Source organism: Oryza glaberrima, chromosome 6 (assembly GCF_000147395.1).
Source record: "Oryza glaberrima chromosome 6, OglaRS2, whole genome shotgun sequence".
Classification (NCBI taxonomy): domain Eukaryota; kingdom Viridiplantae; phylum Streptophyta; class Magnoliopsida; order Poales; family Poaceae; genus Oryza; species Oryza glaberrima.
In genome coordinates this window covers 8,040,185-8,062,151 of record NC_068331.1, presented here as the reverse complement: position 1 = coordinate 8,062,151, position 21,967 = coordinate 8,040,185, and the positions used below count along the sequence as shown (strand labels likewise).

The following is a 21,967-nucleotide window of genomic DNA, read 5'->3' as shown; positions in this document are numbered from 1 at the left end:
AGGTTTACATGATTAAGCGTGTTGATCATAAACGGAACTCTTTTAGGACAACCTCTGTCATAATTGGCCAACTTAATTTTTTCAATAATAAGGCAGCCACTTGTAAACATGGTATTGATGTTCCGATAATCAAGAGAATGATGCAGAACGTGTTGATCATGTTGTCAGAATGTAAGACACGATATATTTATTGGCAAGTTAGACTTAATTATTAAAAATTCACAATACTAATGATATAATACAATCATTAAACCATGGATAAATACTAATTATTTGATACAATACAATCAATTCTAATTATTTGATAAATCACCACCAATTTCCTATATGCAGGTCATTTTCAGGGCAACTCACTGGTTCCGGTCTTGGGCACAATTACAAAGGTGTGATGAAGGTGGAGAGTTCCTGAAAGTTACATGTCGCAAGTTGGAGACTACAGTTATGCAACTTTTTGCCAACTATGAAGGTAGCCCGCGCGATGCGCGGGCATATGTATTAGCTTGTTAAAAACAGGTCTGACAAATTAATTTCAAATTAGAAGCAAGATGTTTTTTTTAATTTGCTTTTTTCTTTCAGTGAGCCGAGTCAAATGATTTGGTTTTTCCTTTTTTTTTTCAATTTGAGTAAGAATCGCACACTCTCTCTCATGAACGGAACATATACGTGGAGTACGTGCGGCTGACTCATGGATGGCATCATCAATCAATGGAGGATGAAATTATCTTGAAGTTTTTAAGTAGATTAATATTAAGATTAGATCTAATGATTGAAAATATTGAAAAATCAATGGTTAGAATATTTTATATATAATTCCTGTGATTTTTTATAATTTATTAGAGGGTCACATGTCGTTTAGGAGCGTTGGTATGATTGCCACGTGGCGATTTAGGAGCGTTTATAGGATTTAAATTTAATATTTGTTTAATATGGTGCTTAAAAATTTTCTCTTAAACATTTATATTATAAGTTTGAGCTATGTATATGGATCTTGAATTATGTATTTAATTATAAATTGCACAATAATTCAAAAAAAAGAGAAAAAAATTAACTTGAGATTTACGATCATTTAGAAATCTAATTATTAATTTTTGATAGATTGAGTGTTAGCTTAAAAAATAGAAGTTAGCTTAATAAATAGGAAAGGAGAGGAGAGTTAGGAGGGTTATGTGCGCACGTATGGAGGTGGCGGTGAGGGTGCAGGTACTAGATTTTCTTTGTAGATGAAGATCGAATGGTTAAAATTAATGGGTCCTTAAATTTTTCTAAATAAATTAGAATTTTTATGATTTTTATTAATTTGTTAGCTAGAAAGTTAAAAGAAGGAAGGAAGGAAAGAGGGAGGGACGTACGCGTACGTATCGTCTGTAGAGGAGGCCCAGGAGGAAGGTGGCGGTGGAGATGGATTTTGGGATTTTTCTAATATTGTAAAATATTGGGTCCACCGTATTAAGTGAGAATCGAGGGCTAGGTGTTTTGTTTTTTTTCTTGTAATTGCCTCGATTTCTCTAATTTATTAGAGTATTCTATGGCAGTTTAGAAGCGTCTGTAGAAAGTTTAATGGACTTTAGCTAAATAATAGGAAGGGGAAGAGGAGAGGAGAGCCCTGAGCTTCTTGGAGAGGGAAGTATCCATCGATTTAAATAAAACCGATGGTCATATGCGTTTTTTTCTCAAAAAAATTAAGATTTTTTTTATAATTTCTTAGATGTGAAATGTGTTGACATAGAGGTGTTGTAATGGACATCTAATAGATGATGATATGATATAGGTTATCAATTTTTATATAACGTTTCATTGATGTTTAGTTGTCATGGAAAGGATATGGATTTATGCCTAATAATATATTTATCAGATATCAAGAAAGGCCTAAATGGATCAAACTAAAAAGGAATATATTAAAAAATATAATCATTTACCTATCTATTCTTTATATACAATCATTTAGACTATGTGACGATCGGCCACCAACTATGCATGTAACAGACGAACTGACATCCCATAGTTATATCTCAAACGGCACCTATTAGATATGAGATCATTACAGATGATCCATCAGATGACTATTTCTACGTCGAAAACATAGTAAATATAGGACTTAGCTTGTTGATTAATTTAATTAAAAAATACAACCGTTCAAGCATATCATAAAATCAATGTATATATCGTCCATAAAAAATATTACTGCTTGCACGTTGCACAGCTAGCTCGTTGCTCCATGCAAGAAAAGATATATATAACTATTTACAATAATACGTTATGGTGTGAATCTCGTAATAATAACTACCTTAATTAGAAAAAAAAGGAAAAAATGGAAAAAGAAAATAAGGGGAGGATAGGCGTACGTCCAGATGAAGTGCACGTGTGGGGCCCAGGAGAGAAGGGTGAGAAGGGATTTTATTTTGATCTGTTGGTTAATTAGATCTACTTGAAAAAACACAACTAAATTATCTTGTTTTTTTTTTTTACATATGTAGATCTAAAATAGTATTGTATGTTTGCGAATAGATATTTCACACCCTAAAATATGATGTGAGCTTTTAAAAGAATTATCAAATAACTAACTATATTTAGGACCACATTATAACTTCTATAATTTAATTAAAGGAATAGAACAGAATCACAAATTAGATATATAATTTAAAAATAATTTAGAAGATGGTTCAAGGAACATTGATTGGATAATATTTTATATTAGTATTATAGACCTTAGTTTAACTATATATATTTATATGTGTGATGTAATATATTTTAGAGAACTATATTTTAAAGATCATCCATTTTTATGATGTATTTTTTTGTCGTCTCTTTTATGTACATGCGCATGGTTTTTTCTTTTCTTTCCGGCGAACAGTACGTAAGATATTGTTTTGTTTTTGTGTTTCTGTGTATGTTAGTACGTACAGGAGAAGATAGTGGTTTGCATCGTATAAACTTGAACGTGCATGACAACAGTAGTAGCGCTTATAAATCATATAAATAAAAAGTTATTATTTTTTAATAATAAATCATATAAATAAAAAATTATTATTTTTTAATAATAGATCTAATCCAATGGTATAAAATGGCGGGTCTACCAATTTAAGTGAAAATCGACGGTGAGATTTAATAATGCCATGTGGCGGCCTACTATGAGCGTTTGTAGGAGTGCCACGTAAAGGCTTAATAGCGTTTCTAGGAAGTTTAATGGACTTTTAGTATATATAATAATAGATAGATAGATATAATAGATAATAGATAGATAGATAAAAGATTATGGATGGAGATTTACAAATAGACTAAATATGTTCTCCTTATTTTAGATTGGGTTCTTCTTTATCCTATTTGGTGTGTTCTATTTGTTTAGATCTATACTTTTTTCTCGAGTGTTACTATGTAATAATTGGCTGTAGTTCTTTTTAGCAAAGGCCGGAATATTATATTCCATTATCTTAAAAAAATTCAAACCATGCACTTGCACGAGGCTGCTAAGTGCTAACCGCAGTCTTAAACAAACACTTCACATTATTACAATAAAATAAAAAAGATAAAGAGGAAGAGAGAATTCATCACAGTCGCATGACCCTGCGGAAGAACAGAACCACTCCATTAACTAACAAAACACTACCTCCAGTCATGCAAGAGTTATGTTTTAGACATGTTTGCACCTGCCATGTGATTAATAATATAGCCCGTCACATTCCATAGAGCTTGTGACAGAAAATCCTTTCTCATATCATACGAATTTTAGACCATTAAATCATATTTAAGATGCGCAACAAAAATCTTATCATTTTTCTCCCTACCCCCTCCTCCCTTGCAGCCACCTGCACACATGAGCGTTCCGCTTGCCTCCTCTAGCACTACTGCCCCAACACGCTGCTGCCCAACCTCATCAGCTGGCTGGAAGTCGTGGATGGTGCCAGTGAGCCCCCAACCCACCCACCCTCTGGCCGGCCTCCCCCCTCTCCTTCTCCTTAACTCAATGGCGGCGAAGTGCCCCGGCCTCGCCAGTCTTCGGTGGCTTCCTGCTGTTGGATCCACTACCACCAGCCACCAACTCCTAGGTAGTAGCTTTGTTTTTTCCCTGCCGTCAACACCGTCCTTCGTCCCGCGGTTATAGTGCTACCGCCACCGCTACCTCGCTGTCCACCTGAGTCTACCGCCGGGTCCTCCGTCACCAACAAGCCTTGAGGTAACTCTTTCCACCCTCCTCCTATCCCGACCCAACACAAAAACCTAAATGGTCGGTACCACCACTGTCTCACTAGATTTTCCGCAATTCACCGAAGCTGGTGGAGGAGGACGACACGAATTGACCATTGCTCTTGCTAGATGGCTAGAAGTACTTTATTTTGTTTTTTCAGAGAAGGGTTTTTTTTAACCCGGCTTCTACATCCAACCAGCTATATGTAGCATTTTTAAATTAGGAACTTAGCCTATTTAGCCCTTAAATAACCCTATCTGAAATTCGCTCCTATAGAGACTTGAACCTAGGATCTTCGGGTGCTACTTAGGTCACTGCAACCACTAGTTTGCACACCCTTTTACAGAAGTACTTTAATTGTTGACTAGAGAGCTACAAGTTATTCTGACCAGGCTCCATTTTCTCCTCCTTACAAATATAATGTTAAAACTACGTATCAGAGGCAATAATAAGCTCGGATCCATGCATGTGGAATGCGTTAATAGAAGAAAAAATGACATGAAAGAAAGCTCTGCTGTCACTCGGTGTGACACCCATTATAGGTCCATGTGATTTTGCCGGCAGGTTTTGCTTAAGAAAGCTAGAGAGGATCAAGCGTACTTGTGACGCTTGAAGACTTGAACAAATCAAGAAAACACTCCACAACCTGCAACGCAGTAGCGTGAAAGTGAAACCTGGCGGATTCTGTTGCACTTGGGATAAACCTTGCGATTAACGGCACAGAAGGCTGAAGACTTTGCTCGATCATCGACAGATCGTCGTATTCTTCGGCACGCATGATTTTGTTTAGTCATAGGCTCGTACGCGAAGCAAACCGGCCTTATCGCAGAATCTCCAATGCAATCTTGGAGTGGCATGCCAGTCGATCAGTTCCGTGCAATCTTCAGATTCCGGCTAATAATCACCGGCAAATTCGTCAAGCGGCGGCCGGGTATTGCATACCTACCGTCGTCATTGATTTCTGGGAATAGTTCCCACCGGAGGAACAGCGAAGATGATCGATGAAATTAAACTGACAGACGTTCAGTAGCTAGCCTAGCAATTTCTTTGCCAACGAAGCCGGACCAAATTTAGGATCTGTTTGAGGGAGATTCTAACTGCTGCAGCTTCTTTCAGAATCAGAAGCTCTCTTAAACAATCCAGCATTTGGTTCAGATTCTGAAAAGCTGTAGTTGTAGAATCCAGAAAATAAACTAGAAGCCAGAAGCTGGGAAACCCAGCTTTTCCAAATTCTCAGAAGCTGGCTACTAACCAGCTGCTTCTTAGAATTTTAAGCTCCCCAAATAGGCTCTAAGATCTTGTTTGGATCCAGGGACTAATTTTAATGCCTGTCACATCAGATGTTTGGACACTAATTAGAAATATTAAACATAGACTAATGATAAAATCTATTCCATAACTCTGAACTAATTCGCGAGATGAATCTATTGAGTCTCATTAATTCATGATTAGCCTATATGATGCCTATAATTATGGATTAATTAGGTTAAAAAATTTGTCTCGTGAATTAACTCTCATTATACAATTAGTTTTATTATTAATCTATGTTTAATAATTAGTATTCGCTGATCCAAACACCACCTAAAGGCGCGAAGAGAGGAACGTACGTACACTGCCGTGTAGTAGGAAGGAGATCGAGGAAGTCGCTGTCGCGTGGGACGATCGACGTCGTCCTTCCGACACGTACGCTAGCTCCAATACATCTAGAGAGCCGCTCTCGTGCGCGCCCCACTACGAATCTCTGGCCTCGCAGTCGCACACGTCCATACTCCATAGCTAACTCGATGTGAGGCGCCACGCGACGCGACGGCGATGTGGACATACGCGCACGCAACGCCGATGCATCGCGAGGAGGATAGAGAGGCCGGCCGTTTGTTTGCACGTGTTCCCAACGCGCCGCTTCCGGGTTGGCGATGGACCGGGGCGTGTGTGGTGTGGCCTTCGAATCTTCGATATCTCCTCCCCACCGTCTAATGGGGTCACGCGCGGTCCCGTCTCCCGCGTCGACGTACGGCGTCATCGACTACGTGCTCTTAATTATCTTTTGGCTCTCCTTCGACTGGTGGTGCACAGCGCACTGCTCACGATCGACCTCTCTGCCCTCGCGCCCCGACGTCCTCGAGAGATGGATTCTGATCACTCAAGACGTCCATTCACCCGTTTATTACATGTCAACTAGATAGTTAATCTTTTTAAATAAATTAACAAGATAGATCAATATGTAATATATCACTTTAACAAACATACAAGTTCAAATTCAACTTACATAAGTTGTAACAAAAATAAAAAATTTAACTACAAATAAATATATAATAATTTAAGTTTTGTTTATTATTTTTGTTATAATTTGTGAAAGTTGAATTTTAACTTGCATGTTTGTAAAGTGATATATTATATATTGATCTACCTTATTATTTTTTCTAAAAAATTTCATTACTATTTAGATGACATGCAATAAACGAGCAGACATCCATTCAGGTGATTAAAATAGTTTTCCGACGTCCCTGTCAATCAATCCCGCTCGTGAATTAGTAGGAGGGCAACAACAATATACCCCCTCCATTCAAAATAAAACCTAGATTCATTGTTCTAGTTGGTATTAAATCTTTACCTAGATAGTAAAAGTAGTCCATATAAATAGAACCTAACATATAAATCTTTAACTATAAATGGACGACAAACTCTCTTTCCCACAAGTCCTTGCCACACCCGGCCCCACTACCATTCTGTGCGCCGCCGAGTAGCATTGGGCTCCATGATGGATATAGGGATGGACCTCCCTCTCTCATTTAGATATGTACCATTGTGGGTAGGGGAAAAACGAGTTGGTGTAAGTGTAAAATGTACAAGGGTGGTGCAGGGGTTGTTACATAAAATGTAACGAGGAGATCTAGGATGGATATTTTGGATCCAATGGTCCACAATCTGGTTTGTAAGTTTGTATGTAGGTATATGTTTCCATTACATATTTTCCCGAAATATAAGCCATGAGCAATAGATACTGCTACGAGTAATAGATTGCCACACAAAGGCCACACCACCTGTCGGAGTGTGACACTACTACAGAATCCCTTTTTGCAAACGGGCGATACGGATTTTCGCATGCGGTTGGGCCAGCCGCATGCGCGAAATCGTCTGCAAAGATGGCGATCTTTTCATGCAACTAGGGCGACCGCATGTGAAAATCGGATTTTTGCATGCGGGCGGTTAAGCCAGCCGTATGCAAAAACAAAAAATCACGAAAAAAATAAAATTCCCCAAAAAACTAAAAATCATGAAAAAATATAAAAAATCCCCCAAAAAAAACTACCCGCCGGCGCCCACGTCACCGCCGCCGCTCACCACCGCGCCCGAGCCGTCGTGGGAGCCACCGCCATCCGCTACCACCGACGGATCTGGGCAAGAGGAGGCCCGCTGCCGCCGGATCCGGGCGGGAGGAGGCCAGCCGCCGCCGGATCCAGGCAGTAGGAGGCCCACCGCCCGCATCGCCGCCGACCGCTCCCACCACCGTCGTGGACCTTGAGCTCCGCCGCGAGCTCCTTGCGCTCCAGCCCCATGGTGATGGGCACGACGTCCTCCACCGCCGCCGGCTTGTCCCCTGCAGCACGACCCCAACCACCGACCGATCAACGCGCCTCCACACCCCATGGAAGCACATCCAAACACACGAGATCCCTTACCGGACAGGAGAGGGCTGGTGCGGCGGAAGGCGGCGGCCGTTGTGGAGAGCGGCGCGGCGCGGGCGAGGGAGGCAGGGCCCGCGGCGGCGGCAGCGGAGGTGGCACGGCTCGGGGCCGGGGCCACCAGATCTGGCCCTCCTGAGGTCGGCGCCGCTGGATCTGGCCCTCCCGAGGGCGGCGCCGCCAGATCGGCCGCCGACGCTATCGCCGCGCGCCCGGCCTGCGCTCTTGAAGAGGGAGAGGCCAGGGAGGAGAGGGAAAAGAAAGAGAGGAGAGGAGAGGAGAGAGAGAGAGAGACGGGGTAAAAAAATATAGGTGAGAGAGAGAGAGGAGATGAGAGTTAGAAAAATTTAAAGTGGTGGGAGGGAAAAGAGAGTGGAGGAAGATGAAAAAATTGGGTGGTATTTTTGCATGCGGACCACATAAAGAGTACGCATGCGAAAATACATTATTGCATGCGGTTCCTTAAGTGGACCGCGTGCGAAAATAATCATTAAAAAATAAATTAAAAATATGAGAAATCCAAATCAAATTTTATAATATTAAATGAACTCATATGAAAAGTTACCAAAAACAAAGTTGTAGAACTCATTGAGATCTACAAATTTTCTTTTGGTCATTTTGTCATCCGAGTTTGATTGAATTATATAAAATTTGAATCTTAAAATATAAGAAATTCAAATAATTTTTCGGATAGTAAATGATTTCAAATGAAAAAGTTGTTAGCAACAAAGTTGTATAACTTATCAAGATCTATAACTTTTGTATTGGTCATTTTTCTATATGACTTTGTTTGAACAAATTGAATCTGAATTCCAAATTATGACAACTTCAAACAACATTTTCAAATAATAAATAATTTCAACTAAAAAAGTCATCATTAACAAAGTTGTATAAATCATCAAAATCTATAACTTTTATTTTGGTCATTTCTTCTTCTGACAAAGCGATTTGTACGATTGTTCACAAAATGTACATATTTCTTATATAGTTTATAAAACTATAACTATATATAAGAGATATGTACATTTTGTGAACAATCTTATAAATAACTTTGTCGGATGAAGAAATGACTAAAATAGAAGTTATAGATATTGATGAGTTATACAACTTTGTTATTGATGACTTTTTCAAGCTGAAATCAATTAATGCTTCAAAATATTATTTGAACATTTGAAATTTAAAATTTTAATTGATAAAACAAATCACAAGAAAAAATGGCCAAAATAATAGCAGTAAGAACACAATAACATGATAGAGCGTGATTTTAGAAACATTTAGAAAAAAAGAATAATCTAATTTGGAGTTCATATGAGTGAGATACACTAGTTTCAAATTTTTCAAAATTTTTTTTTGCATACGCCTCCTTAAGTGGCCCGTATGGAAAAATTGATTTTTCCATGCGGACGCTTAAGTGAGCTGCATGCAAAAATGAGCTTAATTTTGCATGCGGCCCTCTTAAGAGGCCTGTATGGGAAAATTGATTTTCCCATACGGGCCACTTAAGGGGCCGCATGCAAAAATGACCATCGATTTTTGCAGACACCACTAGTTATGGTCCGTTTGCAAAAATCAAGGGGCCTCGTGTAGAAAAATCACTTTTGTAGTAGTGTGAACTCCTTAAGCGGGGGACTGTGCAGCCCCCCTTTGTTAGTTCGGCCCGGGGGCAGCGAGCGAACATTTAGGAGTTGGAGAGATGGAAGTAGATGGCTATGTCGAGGGGGGTCGGGGCCCTGAGATGGGTGAGACACAGGAGGTTTATACAGGTTCGAGCAACTGGGGAGTGTAACACCCTACTCCTGTATATGATGATTTTTCTAAGCTTACAAAGTCTCTGAATCTCTGGTGAGCTAGAACTCAACCTCCAACCCAGTGTTTTTGGAATCCAACCCCCTCCTCAATAGGCCTGAAGCTCCTTTTATACCTCAAGGGGTTACCACATGCGCTCTCAGAGCCGCCTAGAGAGGAGGAAAATATTCTCTACATTAAATGTGTGTCTCGCGCCTCCACCCAGAAATTGCCTGAACATCGGCTGTTGTGCGGGGCCCATCGAATCAATGCCGGCTGACGTAGGCCGACATAGGGAGGATCCCCGTCATTCATCATTTAATGGAGGTGGACTTGGGGGCGCGCATGCACCGGAAACACGATCCTGGGCATGTACAGAGCGGTCAAGCCGACTCTGGACGGTTGAGAGGCGCTGTGCCCCTCATCATCGTGATGGGACGGGGCATACCTACCGCACGCCACCTGACACCTAGTCAGACCGCGCGTGACTTGCCACCTTTCCGTCTGTCGTTCGACCGGTCACGCACCGGTCACGATTTAGTCAGGCGCGCAGCATGCCACATTTAATGCAGCGTGGTACGCTTGCTCTACCCGCACTAAATGTCGTTAGGTGGGTGCTGGGGGGGGGGGTGTCCACCTAGCCTCACTTGCATGACAGCCACGTGGTGACCGTCCTGAGGGGTCGGGGCTAGGGGTGAAAACAGTACGGAAACCATCTTTATCGTTTTCGTTTTCTTTTTTTTCGGAATCGGAAACCCCAGATACAAAAACAGAGTTGAATATTATCGAAACCGAAAACGGAGCGAAAATGACCTAGCGCGAATACGGTAACGAAAATTTATCGGAATACAAAAACCTCTCAAACTAATAAATCCAATTCTCAAGTCTCAACGGTCAACAATTCATCGTAAAACACAATCATATAAGTCCAATTGTTAAGTCTCAACAATACATCACAAAACACAATCTATGGAATAAATTATCTATGTTTAAGAGAGTAATGTTGTTGATAAATCCCAATGCAGAAAAAAAATACTTATGTAACTTCAGATTTCATAACAAATATTTTTTTAAAAAATAAAAGCCAAACTCCATGGTATTCACTATTCAGTGCTAAAATAAGAATCTAGGATATTTCAATCACAAAATTTTCGGAAATTCCGAGAAAAATTCTGAAAAGTTTCCGACCGATTCCGAGTTCCGATGGAAACTGCCTTTATCATTTTTTATTCCGTTTCCGAGAAAATATTTCCGAATTCGTTTCCGTTTCCAAAAAATTCCAACCGACAGATTCCGTTTTCGAAAATAGGTCCGGAATCCGGAAAGTTTTCATACCGTTTTCACCCCTAGTCGGGGCAGTCCAACCCCTCAGGCTAGGGAGGGGCGGCTATCACTCATCCACGGGCCCGACTCCCTCGGGGGAAGCGCCACGTGGATGTTGAGGGCGGCTTCTCCCCTTTAAGCATGGTACCCCTAGACCCATATCACCGACACCATCTATAATAGAGACCATTCTGCATTATATTTTGTGTTTGTACACCTAATTATTTATGTATCAGTTATTGTGAAATTTCTTATTATCAAATCAACTGAAACTTTTTATATTTTGGACCTACAACATCATAAAAAAGTACATATGTACCTCTAACTTTCTGATGGACCTACTATACCATAAAAGAGTTCATATGTACATCTAACCTTTCTGATTCACCCACTACACCATAAAAGAGAACACATGTACCTCTAACCTTTCTGATGGACCCACTATCAGCCTCTCCCAGTACCCTCTCTTTTTCATCTCCCCCTACTCTTTCTCTATCTCCTCACTGATCCCCTTCTCATTTTCTTTGACGATGCCTCCACCTCTCCCCTCCTCCCCGTCCATCGTCGTATCGCCCTCTTCTTCCACCGCCAGCCTCTCCCCCTCTCTCCTCCTCCGCCGGTGCCAACACCGTCTCTCCTTTCTTTAGCCAATGAGCTTTAGCTCTCTCCCCTCTCCACCAACTAGCTCGAGCTCTCTCCCCTATCTAATGATGAGCTCGCCTCTCTCCCTTCTCTTGCTGATGAGCTCGAGTCTCTCCCCTCTCAGCCACCAAGAAGAGCCCCAACGATGGTGAGGATAGCGAGGTCTTTTTCACCGCAAAATCTACCTACGAGTTCACTAGATATGATCGCAAGCTTGCAGAGGTCCAATGACGAGGAGTCATGACGACCTTTGCTCCGATTCCTATCTCTTGTCATCCCCTCCATGCATCCTCAAGTTGTTGATGACCCTTAGTCTTCTTCACTATCCATATGCCTATTTGTCTCCCAGAACCGCCACCGCTGAACAAAGCAAAATAGCTTAGAGCCCTCTAGACATTGTGCCATCCACACCCGTCCACCCTTTGACTTGCGCAACACAATTCCTCGCCACACACATGACAATTTTGGAGTAGCGCATATGACATCCAATTGGAGCATTGTAGACTACAGCCGACTAGAACCACCTCCTTTATCGCCTGCCAGTTACACATTTTTGGTTTCTTCATGATATCCAACAGCGCATATGCTCTTGGGCTAGTCAGTTAGACCCTCGGGCTTCATTGTTGGGTGCCACCACTACCGACTACTCTGCTGACCATCGACGTCTGGAAAAGGTTCTCGGCCACCGAAAAACGCTATTAGTTGTTGCTTACCCAAGAACACTCGTCCTTCTGCAAGAGGCTAGCCTACTCTTCGGGCTGGAGCGTACGTTTGCAAATACGCCCGGACTCGATCGGAGGGTGGGTAGGGTAGGGTGCTAGTTCGGAGCACGTGCGCCGCGCGCAACGGTTGCCGGAAAGCACGTCAGGGTGGGTGCTTCCTTGATTCCTTCGCGAGGTGGTACTCGCCGCACTGGCCATCGCCCAGGTACGCGGTCCCTCGATCGCGCGTCGATCCAAGGCAATGCAAACACGTGAGGCATCATGTATCGGCGACTCGATGGGCATAATATATATACCTACCTTGCCCCAGATTACCAGTAGCGAGGCATCCACCACCATCAGCCAAAGTGCCAAACGATCGATCGATCTCTGCAGTCTGCAGATTAGCCCACCACCACCAGCATCAGGTCCACGAATGCACACCCTGTCAACTCCACTCCACCCGCTTTTCTTTCCCTCTCCCCGCCACCTTCGCATCTCAACCTTTCCTCTCCCTCTCTCTCTCTCTCTCTGATCTCGTCGTTCTCCATGGCCTCCAAACCCGCGGACGTTACGGCTACAGGTGAGCCATCTATCTACATACACACGTCCTCGTAGTAACGCGCCATGGCTGCTGCTTCTTCTTCTTCTTCTTCGTCTGCTTATTATGGCGGCGCGAATAAATCTGTCGCGTTCCTTGTCGCCACCGTCGTCACCGTGCCTCTCTGTGCCCTGCTGCTAGGTGGCGGCGGCGTCGCCGTCGTCCGTGACAACAACAACAACGCCGGCGGCGGCGAGGCGGAGGTGTACCGCTCCGAGCTGACGCCGCTGCAGAAGCACGTCGCCTTCTTCGACCGCAACAAGGACGGCATCATCTACCCCTCCGAGACCTACCAAGGTTTCAGCTCACGCAGCCACCACCACCGATCGATCCCCTTTCCTCTTCACTGTTCACACAGCGATTATTTTCTTCATGATTTTTTCCTTTTTCTCAAGCGTTCGATTCGTTCGTTCGTTGCTGCGCTTGCTTGCAGGGTTCCGCGCAATCGGGGCAGGAGTCGTGCTGTCCGCCGTCGGCGCCGTGTTCATCAATGGCGGACTTGGGCCCAAGACGATACCGGTCAGTACAACAGCTGCAGACAACAAATCTCCCTCTGTCTCAATTCAATGTTACTGTTTTCTTGCATACTGCCAAAGTGCCAACGCTTTGCTTTGCTCGCTCTGCGCCAAAACATGAACTGTCTTTTTTTTTTTTTTGTCTAGTTGTTGCAAGCTACTATCTGGGTATGCACAGGTGTTTCTTAGTTCAATTTCACAGTTTGGGTACTGTTTCTTCGTTCAGTTCATCGACAATATTTCAGTAGATGAGCACAACAAACTAATATCTCCTGCCACTAATTTTCCATTTCTGTTGCACAAACCATAGGCCCGTAGCTAAGCGCGTCTCATGGTTAAGAAAAAGAAGATACAATTTCTTTTACAATATTTATTCAGATCGGTGTTAAAAGTATCAAACGATTAGGAAACTACTAAACGAGAAACGTATTCGTAACGTGGAATATATACCAATGCCAGCACCTACATTGCAAGGGAAAGATACCTCCTTTAATTCGGAAAAAGAAAGAGAAAGCACTGATGAAGCACCACTGCACTGATAAGATAACTGAAAAGAAAGAGAACACCAATGGGCCACGCATTATTGCATAATATCGATAGACACGGACAATACAACTGCATTTTCTTGTGTGTACTGGACAGAGTAAAGTCTCAGGCTCAGCTCACTTTTCTGTTGCCTCTTTAATCTTTTCAAATTGACTTTGAAACAGAGACACGAAATGGGGATTGATTTAGTTGCACGAACTATTTACTGATGCTGACTCTCGTTTACCATTTTTCAACCTCACTGCTTTACTGTAGGAGAACACCAAGACTGGTCTCAAGTTACCCATATACGTCAAGAACATCCACAAAGGCAAGCATGGAAGCGATTCAGGCGTGTATGATGCGAATGGAAGGTACCTTTCTATATTATTATGTTTTTAAGCTGAAGGTACCTTAATTTCTTTATGTGTCAGCATCAGTATGAACATGACTCATGCGGCCAGCACAGATGTCAGATGTTTAATTGGGCTTAATCGCTTTGTCGTTGTACTTTACTCATCAAGATTAGGATAAATTAAGCCAGCACCTAACCATAAAGTAACACAGACGCGGATGAATTGCTTAACAAACAGGAGAACTGAATCGCCTTTTTCATGTGGCATGGTGATGCAGAGATTTGAGAGATATCACCCGGCCAAAAAGATTTGAGAGATATCTGTTTATTAGGCACTTTAGTTGTCTGTTCCTTCTGTCAAAAGCTAGTGAAGATGCATCCAAACTATAGTTCTAAGAGAGATCACGCATAATATGAAATCAAAGATATGGTTGTTTCATTTTCTTTAGAACACTTGGTTGTTCCATTGCATGCATAGTTTAATACGTGTGAAATGCACATGGTGAAAAAAATATTGCCACTAAGACTCATGGTATCACATTGAGATCTATAAGCTTTTAGGATCACTATGCAGTGAGGCTATCACTGCTGTTGTTTTCTTATTGTTTTTGTTTCAATGCGAACAAACAAAGGCACTTGTCTTAGCTAGAGTCGTAAAAATAATGCAATAGGGTAACATGGATCTAGATTTGCTAACCACACAATATGTACACTTGCAGGTTTGTCCCTGAAAAGTTCGAGGAAATATTCAAGAAGCATGCTCACACCAGGCCTGATGCCCTAACAGACAAAGAGCTGAAGGAGTTGCTCCAATCAAACAGGGAGCCTAAAGATTTCAAAGGATGGTGAGTTCTCATCTAGATTAAGACTGTAAGAACAATGGTAAAATGAAGTTATGTTTTGTCCGTGCTCATCCTTTTTTTTCTTTGGGGGAAAACGTTGCAGGTTGGGTGGCTTCACAGAGTGGAAAGTATTGTACTACCTCTGCAAAGACAAGGATGGATTTCTTCACAAGGATACTGTCAGGGCAGTCTATGATGGAAGCCTATTTGCAAAGATGGAGCAAGATAAGCAGTCTGCTAAGAAGAAATGATAAGACCATACTGGGTGCTGTAATTATCTGTGATTGTTGCAGGTGATTGTAAATTACGGTGTGGGTGTGAATCCAAAATTATTGCTGTAGTTTGATTGCGCGTGTTTGTTGACCCGTTCCTGTAACAAGAAGCTATTTGTGAAGTTATTGGAAGTGTTTGTAAACATGGTGGTATCCTCTGATTTATTCACTTCATTTTTTTCTTTTACACATTCAGTTTTCATTTGCTATATTTCCTAATTAATACTGCTAACACATCATGTCTTCTTCACTTCAGTACTTTATGATATATGGTGTGATGCATTTTCTGGCAAGCGTACACAGGAGTCACCACAGAGCTATATAGACAGGCACTCGTTTGGTAAACATGTTCTGTATTTTCGTCTTAATCCAACTTATTCTCTTTTTGGGGAGAGAATGAATACCAATTTATTTTCCCATCATTGTTATATGCTACTTCCTCCGTGCTAAAATATAGCAATCTAAGATATGATTAAACACAATCTAATATAATAAATTTGGGCAGATCCTTGAATTTTGGGTTGCTATATTTTTTTTTGACGATGGACAGTTCCTACTGCTTCTTTTCTAATAAACGTAAGCTTTCGGATAATACATACTTCCTCCGTTCTAAAATATAACAATTTTTAGCTATGAGCAGGCAGTAAGTGACTGCAGGGAGACCAACACTATACCGCTGACCAACATATAGCAATCCAAATATAAAGAGGAATAGATACATAGCTTCAACAGATTACTTATAGCCAAGTATTACACATCAATCATAGTCCCAAAGATAAAACTCATTCATCAATGTGCCAGTGACAAGTACCTGCTACAGACGGCACACGGTTCCACTACGAGGAATTCGGCGAGATGGTGGCATATATGGTTTTTTTCTTTGGAATTGCTTAAAAAAAACTGTCGCAAGTCTTTTAGGTAATTTTTTTCAATGTAATTATAATGTAGTTGTGGTGTAACATTACACTACACTATAGTTACTATAGTTACATGATGTTTTGAACGTGTTATGGTTGTTAGCCATATTGTAAACATCACACTCAATTAAAACGAGAGTTATTTCCTATCAGAAGATCAGGCCATGAGAGAAAGCGTTATAAAACATGGTTTTCGGTTTGAACCGAGAACAAACTAAGCATTGGTTTGATTAATCCTATTCAAAGTTTAGTTTAGCTTCAAAGGATTCTATGTGGCAAGCTCTGCGAACACGCCACCTCCCGCAAGGGTGGCACGGGCGGTGCAACCCTAGCAACCGCCACCACCTACCTCCTCCTCCCTCAGATTCGCCGTCGCCAGAGCGGTTTGCCGGCAAGCCGTGCGACACGCAAGGACGGTAGCTGCGGGGCTAGTTATGGTAGCCTCCCTGAGCTCAAGTGCGGGCAGACTGGGAGAGGAAGTCAGCTGGGCCGGAGTTGGTGCTCATGGCGAGGATGTGTGGCGCGAGTGATGGCAATGACGACCGTGGAGGCGCAACTGGAGTCGGTCCCTGGCCAGATCTGGGGACGACAGCGGCTATGGAAGGCTGGTCAGGCGTGGCGAAGGCGACCCTCAAACCCCGCGCTAGCGTTGGCCCGTGGCTAGCTCTGGGGACGGCGGTAGTCACGATGTCTAGGGAAGGCCCTGTCGGGTGTGGCGACAACAGCCTCTGACTCCCCGACGATGATGAGGCCGGCTGGATCTATCACCTCCGCAAGATCTGGCAATCCCTAGCCTAGATCTCTATCCACTCCAGCGTGAGCTTTGTGCCAGTCTGAGTGGTGGTCTGCAATGACGACGATTGTACGATGATGACGACGCTGGCGGTGGGCATGCCTGTGCTGGCCTAGTTTCGGGAGGCCAAAATTGGTGGTAGGCAGAGCTACCGCGGCACGGGCGCAAGGCAGGATTAGCTGACCATGCTCCGGGGAGTTAATGGCGGCAGGGGGCAATGGGCGCGAGGCGATGGCGATGCGAATGGGTGTCTTGAGGCAGCAGTAATGCAGGAAGTCTGGTTGAGGCGATGGCTACGATGGTGCTGTGAGGTGGGCGTTGCAGGCCTGTGACGGGCTTCGATCTAGATGCTAGTCTTCTTGTGGTGGGGCCTTGCAGTCATAAGATGGCCACGTTGGGTAGGCTAGTGCGGGGGAGAGGGGATCCATTCTTTTCTCTCACCCTTTCCCTCTCCAACCTAACTGCGTAGATGGATTTGGAGCGCGCCGAAATATCGAGCTCTTGCTTGATGGTTGGCCGGTGGCGAGGTGCTGGCGTGGTGGCCGCATATCAAAGGTGTGCAGGTGGCGATGCTTATTGTTCTTGGTAGGCAACCTCAGCATAGGAGGGTAGAAAGATTACGGGCGAAAACCTAGCCTTTTGGGCTAGCAATGGCGAAGCTTGTGGTTGCTGCTTTTCCCTTGGGACGTTGTTTGTGTGAACTTTCATGCCCTCTCTATTGGATTTCTTTAGGTGAAAACTACGTCCTAGCACCTCAGGGCGGGTGGCTGCGGCACTCTTAGTGTCACATCTTTCCTGGAAGCGCTGTTTAGAAGATCCTTTCCCTTAGGGAAGTCATGTTTTGCTTTGATCTTCAGCGATACACTACTACAAAAATGATTTTCCTGTACACCGTCCTCTTTAGATTGTAGACGGACCGTAACTGGTCGTGTCTGCAAAACTCGTCCTTCCATTTTTGCGTGCAGACCCTTAAGAGGACTGCACACAAAAATCGATTTTCGCAAGCGGGCCTCTTAAGGATCCTCAGAAAAAATATTGTTTTTGCAAGTAGGCCTTTTAAGAGGACCGTACGCTAAAATACCCTCCCTCCTCTCTAGATTTTTTTCCCTCCCAACACTTCAAAATTTTCATCCTTATCCTCTCCATACATATCACCTCCTCATGCTTATCCTCACCCTCTCCTCATGTGTCTCTCACTTTCTCTCATCTTTCTCTTTCCCATACTCCTCTCCCTCTCTCAAACTCTCCCGGTCGGGAGAGTGGCGGCGGCTGGGAGAGGCCGGCGCGCGTGGCGGCGAAGGTGACGAGGGGTGACGGCGGCAGAGGCCGGTACGCGCGGCGGCCGAGGGGAGGGCGACGAAGGCGGCGTGGGACGACGGTGGCAGAGGACGGTGCGCGCGGCAGCCGACGGGAGAGCGATGAAGGCGGCGTGGGGCGGGCGGTGGCGGACGATGGGCCGCCGGCCGTCCCCCGCGCAGATCCGGCGGCGGCGGCCATCCCCACCCAGATCCGGCGGCGGTGGCGGGCGACGGGCCGCCGGCCGTCCCCTGCGCAGTTCCGGCGGCGACGGCTGTCCCCCACCCGGATTTGCACGGATCCAGCTGCGGTGGCGGGAGGAGCACGGTCGCCGCGGTGGGAGGAGCCCGATGGTGGTAGGGGTGGGAAGAGGCCGGTGGCGGCAGCGATGGGAAGAGGTCGGCAGCGGGTGGAGCACGACGGCGGCAGTGGTGGGAAGCGCCCTGCGGCAGACGACAGCTGCTCGATTTTTGCGATTTTTTTTTCTATTTTTGTTTTCGCGTGCGGGCGACGTAAGCACCCACATGCAAAAAACTAATTTTCGCGTGCGGGTGTGTCACCCTCACGAAAAATTAGATTTTCGCAGACCCTTTGTGGCAGACGAGCCGGAGGTCCGCACGTGAAAATCAGTTTTGCCCATCTGGAAAGATCGTTTTTGTAGTAGTGGTTGGTTTTGGTCGTAGATGTGTTCGGAGGTCCGCACGTGAAAATCAGTTTTGCCCATCTGGAAAGATCGTTTTTTAGTAGTGGTTGGTTTTGGTCATAGATGTGTGGTGTGGTAGTTGTTTTTTCCTTTTCTGGTTATAGTCTCGTAGGATTGTAGACTTATAATTTTTCTTTTGCTCTATCAATACGAAACGTCGCACTATGTCGTGCATGTTGTTAAAAAAGAAGTTTAGTTCAGTTTCCACACAGAACTAAACAACCACCAACACCCAACACACGAGAAAAACCAATTCTTACCGGTGATTGCTGTGTTCTCTACTCGTCGCCGAGGGTGCGAGAGATGCGTGTGAGGGACGCATGGGAGCACGCAAAACGCATGCGTGAGGCATGAAATGGGCATGGAATGTCTGAATGGACTTCTAGCACGACTTCGGGCTTGAAATGAAACTATATGGCGCGCCCGTTATTATATAACCCGTTTATATATTTGTTTAGTGGACTTTTAACTTAGGGTTTGTACGTCGGTGAACGGATCAGTCAGTAGGTTTATTTGGCGAACAAATTATGAAGGTAAAATTTACTCTAAAACACTCTAAATTTGTGGCACTTGTTTTAGAACATTCTAATTTTTCCATTCTCTGTATATAAACTTCGGAAAATTAATATATAGGTGCCCCCCACTATGGTTTGAAAAAAAAAATTCTAATTTTGTGGTCATTTGAAAAAAAAAAAGACACATTGACCATTATTTTAATATATTCTTCTCTAATAGAGAGAAAAATTTATAAAAGATGATTTCACCCTTGGACCACCTTGCATAATTTTAATCTGAATACATTTTTGTTGATTGTAATCATTTTATATTAAAAGCTGTCCCAAATTATTGAAATAAAAAATTTTCAAACAGTTGTTGACAATAATGTTTCAAAATTTATCCCTTTTTTTAAAAAAAACCTGGAATGCATTCGATTTCCGTAATTTGGGACAAGTTTTGAATTTTATAAAATATGTTTAAATTCAGGAAAAATGTGTTAAAATTTAAAATTTGCAAGGTGGTTCAAGGGTAAAGTCATCTTTTGCAAAGTTGTTATCATTTCATTGGAATGGGATATATATCAAAATAATGGTCGAAGTGTCTTTTTGGCAAAGAAGCATAAAATTGGAATGTCCTATGACAAAGCCACAAAACTAAAGTGCCCTAAAGCGGCCGCGAATTTAGAGCGTCCTAAAGCAAATTTTGCTTTTTATAAACATAGCTAGCTAATGAAATACTTCTAAAAGAATTTCTTTTGTACCAACAACTGTAATGTAGTCATGAATTAGGATAAATTTTTGTTGTACTTTACTCATAAAAAAGAGTATAAATTAAATAAGCACCCGACCATAAGATAAATGTAGACGCGGATGAATTATTTAACACACATGTATCACCTTTTACGTGTGGTGTGGACGCTAAAGGGAAAAGAAAAATCTGGCGATGCAAAGACGAGATTTGGGAGATATATATCTGTTTGCATCACTTCAGTTGTCTTTGCCTCCTGTCTTGAGGTCCTGTTGAGATCCCATGGCAAAATTTTTCACTATGTCACATCGAATGTTTGACACATGTATGAAGTTTTAAATATAAACGAAAAAATAACTAATTACACAGATTGCGTGTAAATTGCGAGATGAATATTTAAGCCTAATTGCTTCATGATCTGACAATGTGGTGCTACAGTAAATATTTGCTAATGACGGATTAATTAGACTTAATAAATTCGTCTTGCAGTTTATAGGCGGATTCTATAATTTGTTTTGTTATTTGTCTATGTTTAATACTTCAAATATGTGTCCATATATCCGATGTGACACGCTAAAATTTTACACCCATAATCTAATTAAACACATCCTAAATCTAGTGAAGATATATACATACCCGGCAGCTATATATATAGTTGAAAGAGAGGTCATCACACATAATATAATAAAGTCCAAGACATGGTTTTCTCATTGCATGCATGATGCATAGACAGCATAGTTCAATATATGTGAAATGCATATGGTGAAAAAAAAATTGCCAGTAAAGATGCACGGTATATCCTATTCATATCTACTAATAGTTTTTAGAACCACTCGGTGATATATGTGAGTTGCTAAAAAGTTCAGCAATATATGGGCACTATATTTAAAACCTAACGGGTGGACTTAATTATATACAGTCATGACTTCACCACCACACCACATGTGATTTCCCTACTTCGGGAATATTTATCAGCTTGTATAACGACACTTATTGTTCCAAAAAAAATACACTAATTAATATCCACTAAACAAAAGAAATGAAAATTACACATTGAGTCTTCTTCAACTTTGTATGGTTTAGTTTCTGCCAAGCTTGCAGAAGAATCATCATAGAGTTTTTAGACATGCGCATATTTGGCTCAACATATTCTGTATTTCCATTTCGTAATCCAATATATTCTCTTTATGAGTAGATCTAGAAATGCCAATTTACTTTTCCATGATGTCATTATCTAAAAAACACATTTCCATGATGTAACAAGTTCTGCATAAATGAAGATTAGATTTTACTAAGGCCGAGTTGGGAGCACATTTTCAGCGCACGTAAAATAGAGTGGTCCATTAGCGCGTGATTAATTAAGCATTAGCTATTTTTTTTAAAAAAAATAGATCAATATGAAAAACACACCGAGAGAGCATACGTGGAACACGAGGAAGATGAGTTGGGAAAGTTAGTGAAATAACTCATAGCCATGTATTACATATCAATCATAAATATATAAATATCTTGTTCATCAATGTATCATCGTACCTACCACCGAGAGGACCTCCTCCTCATTGTTAGGCCTTGTTTTGTTGGAGGAT

At 42.5% G+C, this 21,967-nt stretch overlaps 1 protein-coding gene across 1 annotated transcript; it reads left to right on the top strand.

The window, feature by feature from the left end:
* The first annotated feature begins 12,643 nt into the window (after positions 1 to 12,643).
* On the top strand, positions 12,644 to 15,614 carry LOC127778110 (probable peroxygenase 4). Its single transcript, XM_052304767.1, has 6 exons — positions 12,644 to 12,900; positions 13,060 to 13,215; positions 13,352 to 13,437; positions 14,235 to 14,332; positions 15,033 to 15,158; positions 15,259 to 15,614. The coding sequence occupies exons 1-6, from the start codon at positions 12,867 to 12,869 to the stop codon at positions 15,404 to 15,406; spliced, it is 648 nt and encodes a 215-aa protein (XP_052160727.1). The 5' UTR covers positions 12,644 to 12,866; the 3' UTR covers positions 15,407 to 15,614.
* The last annotated feature ends 6,353 nt before the right edge of the window (positions 15,615 to 21,967 follow it).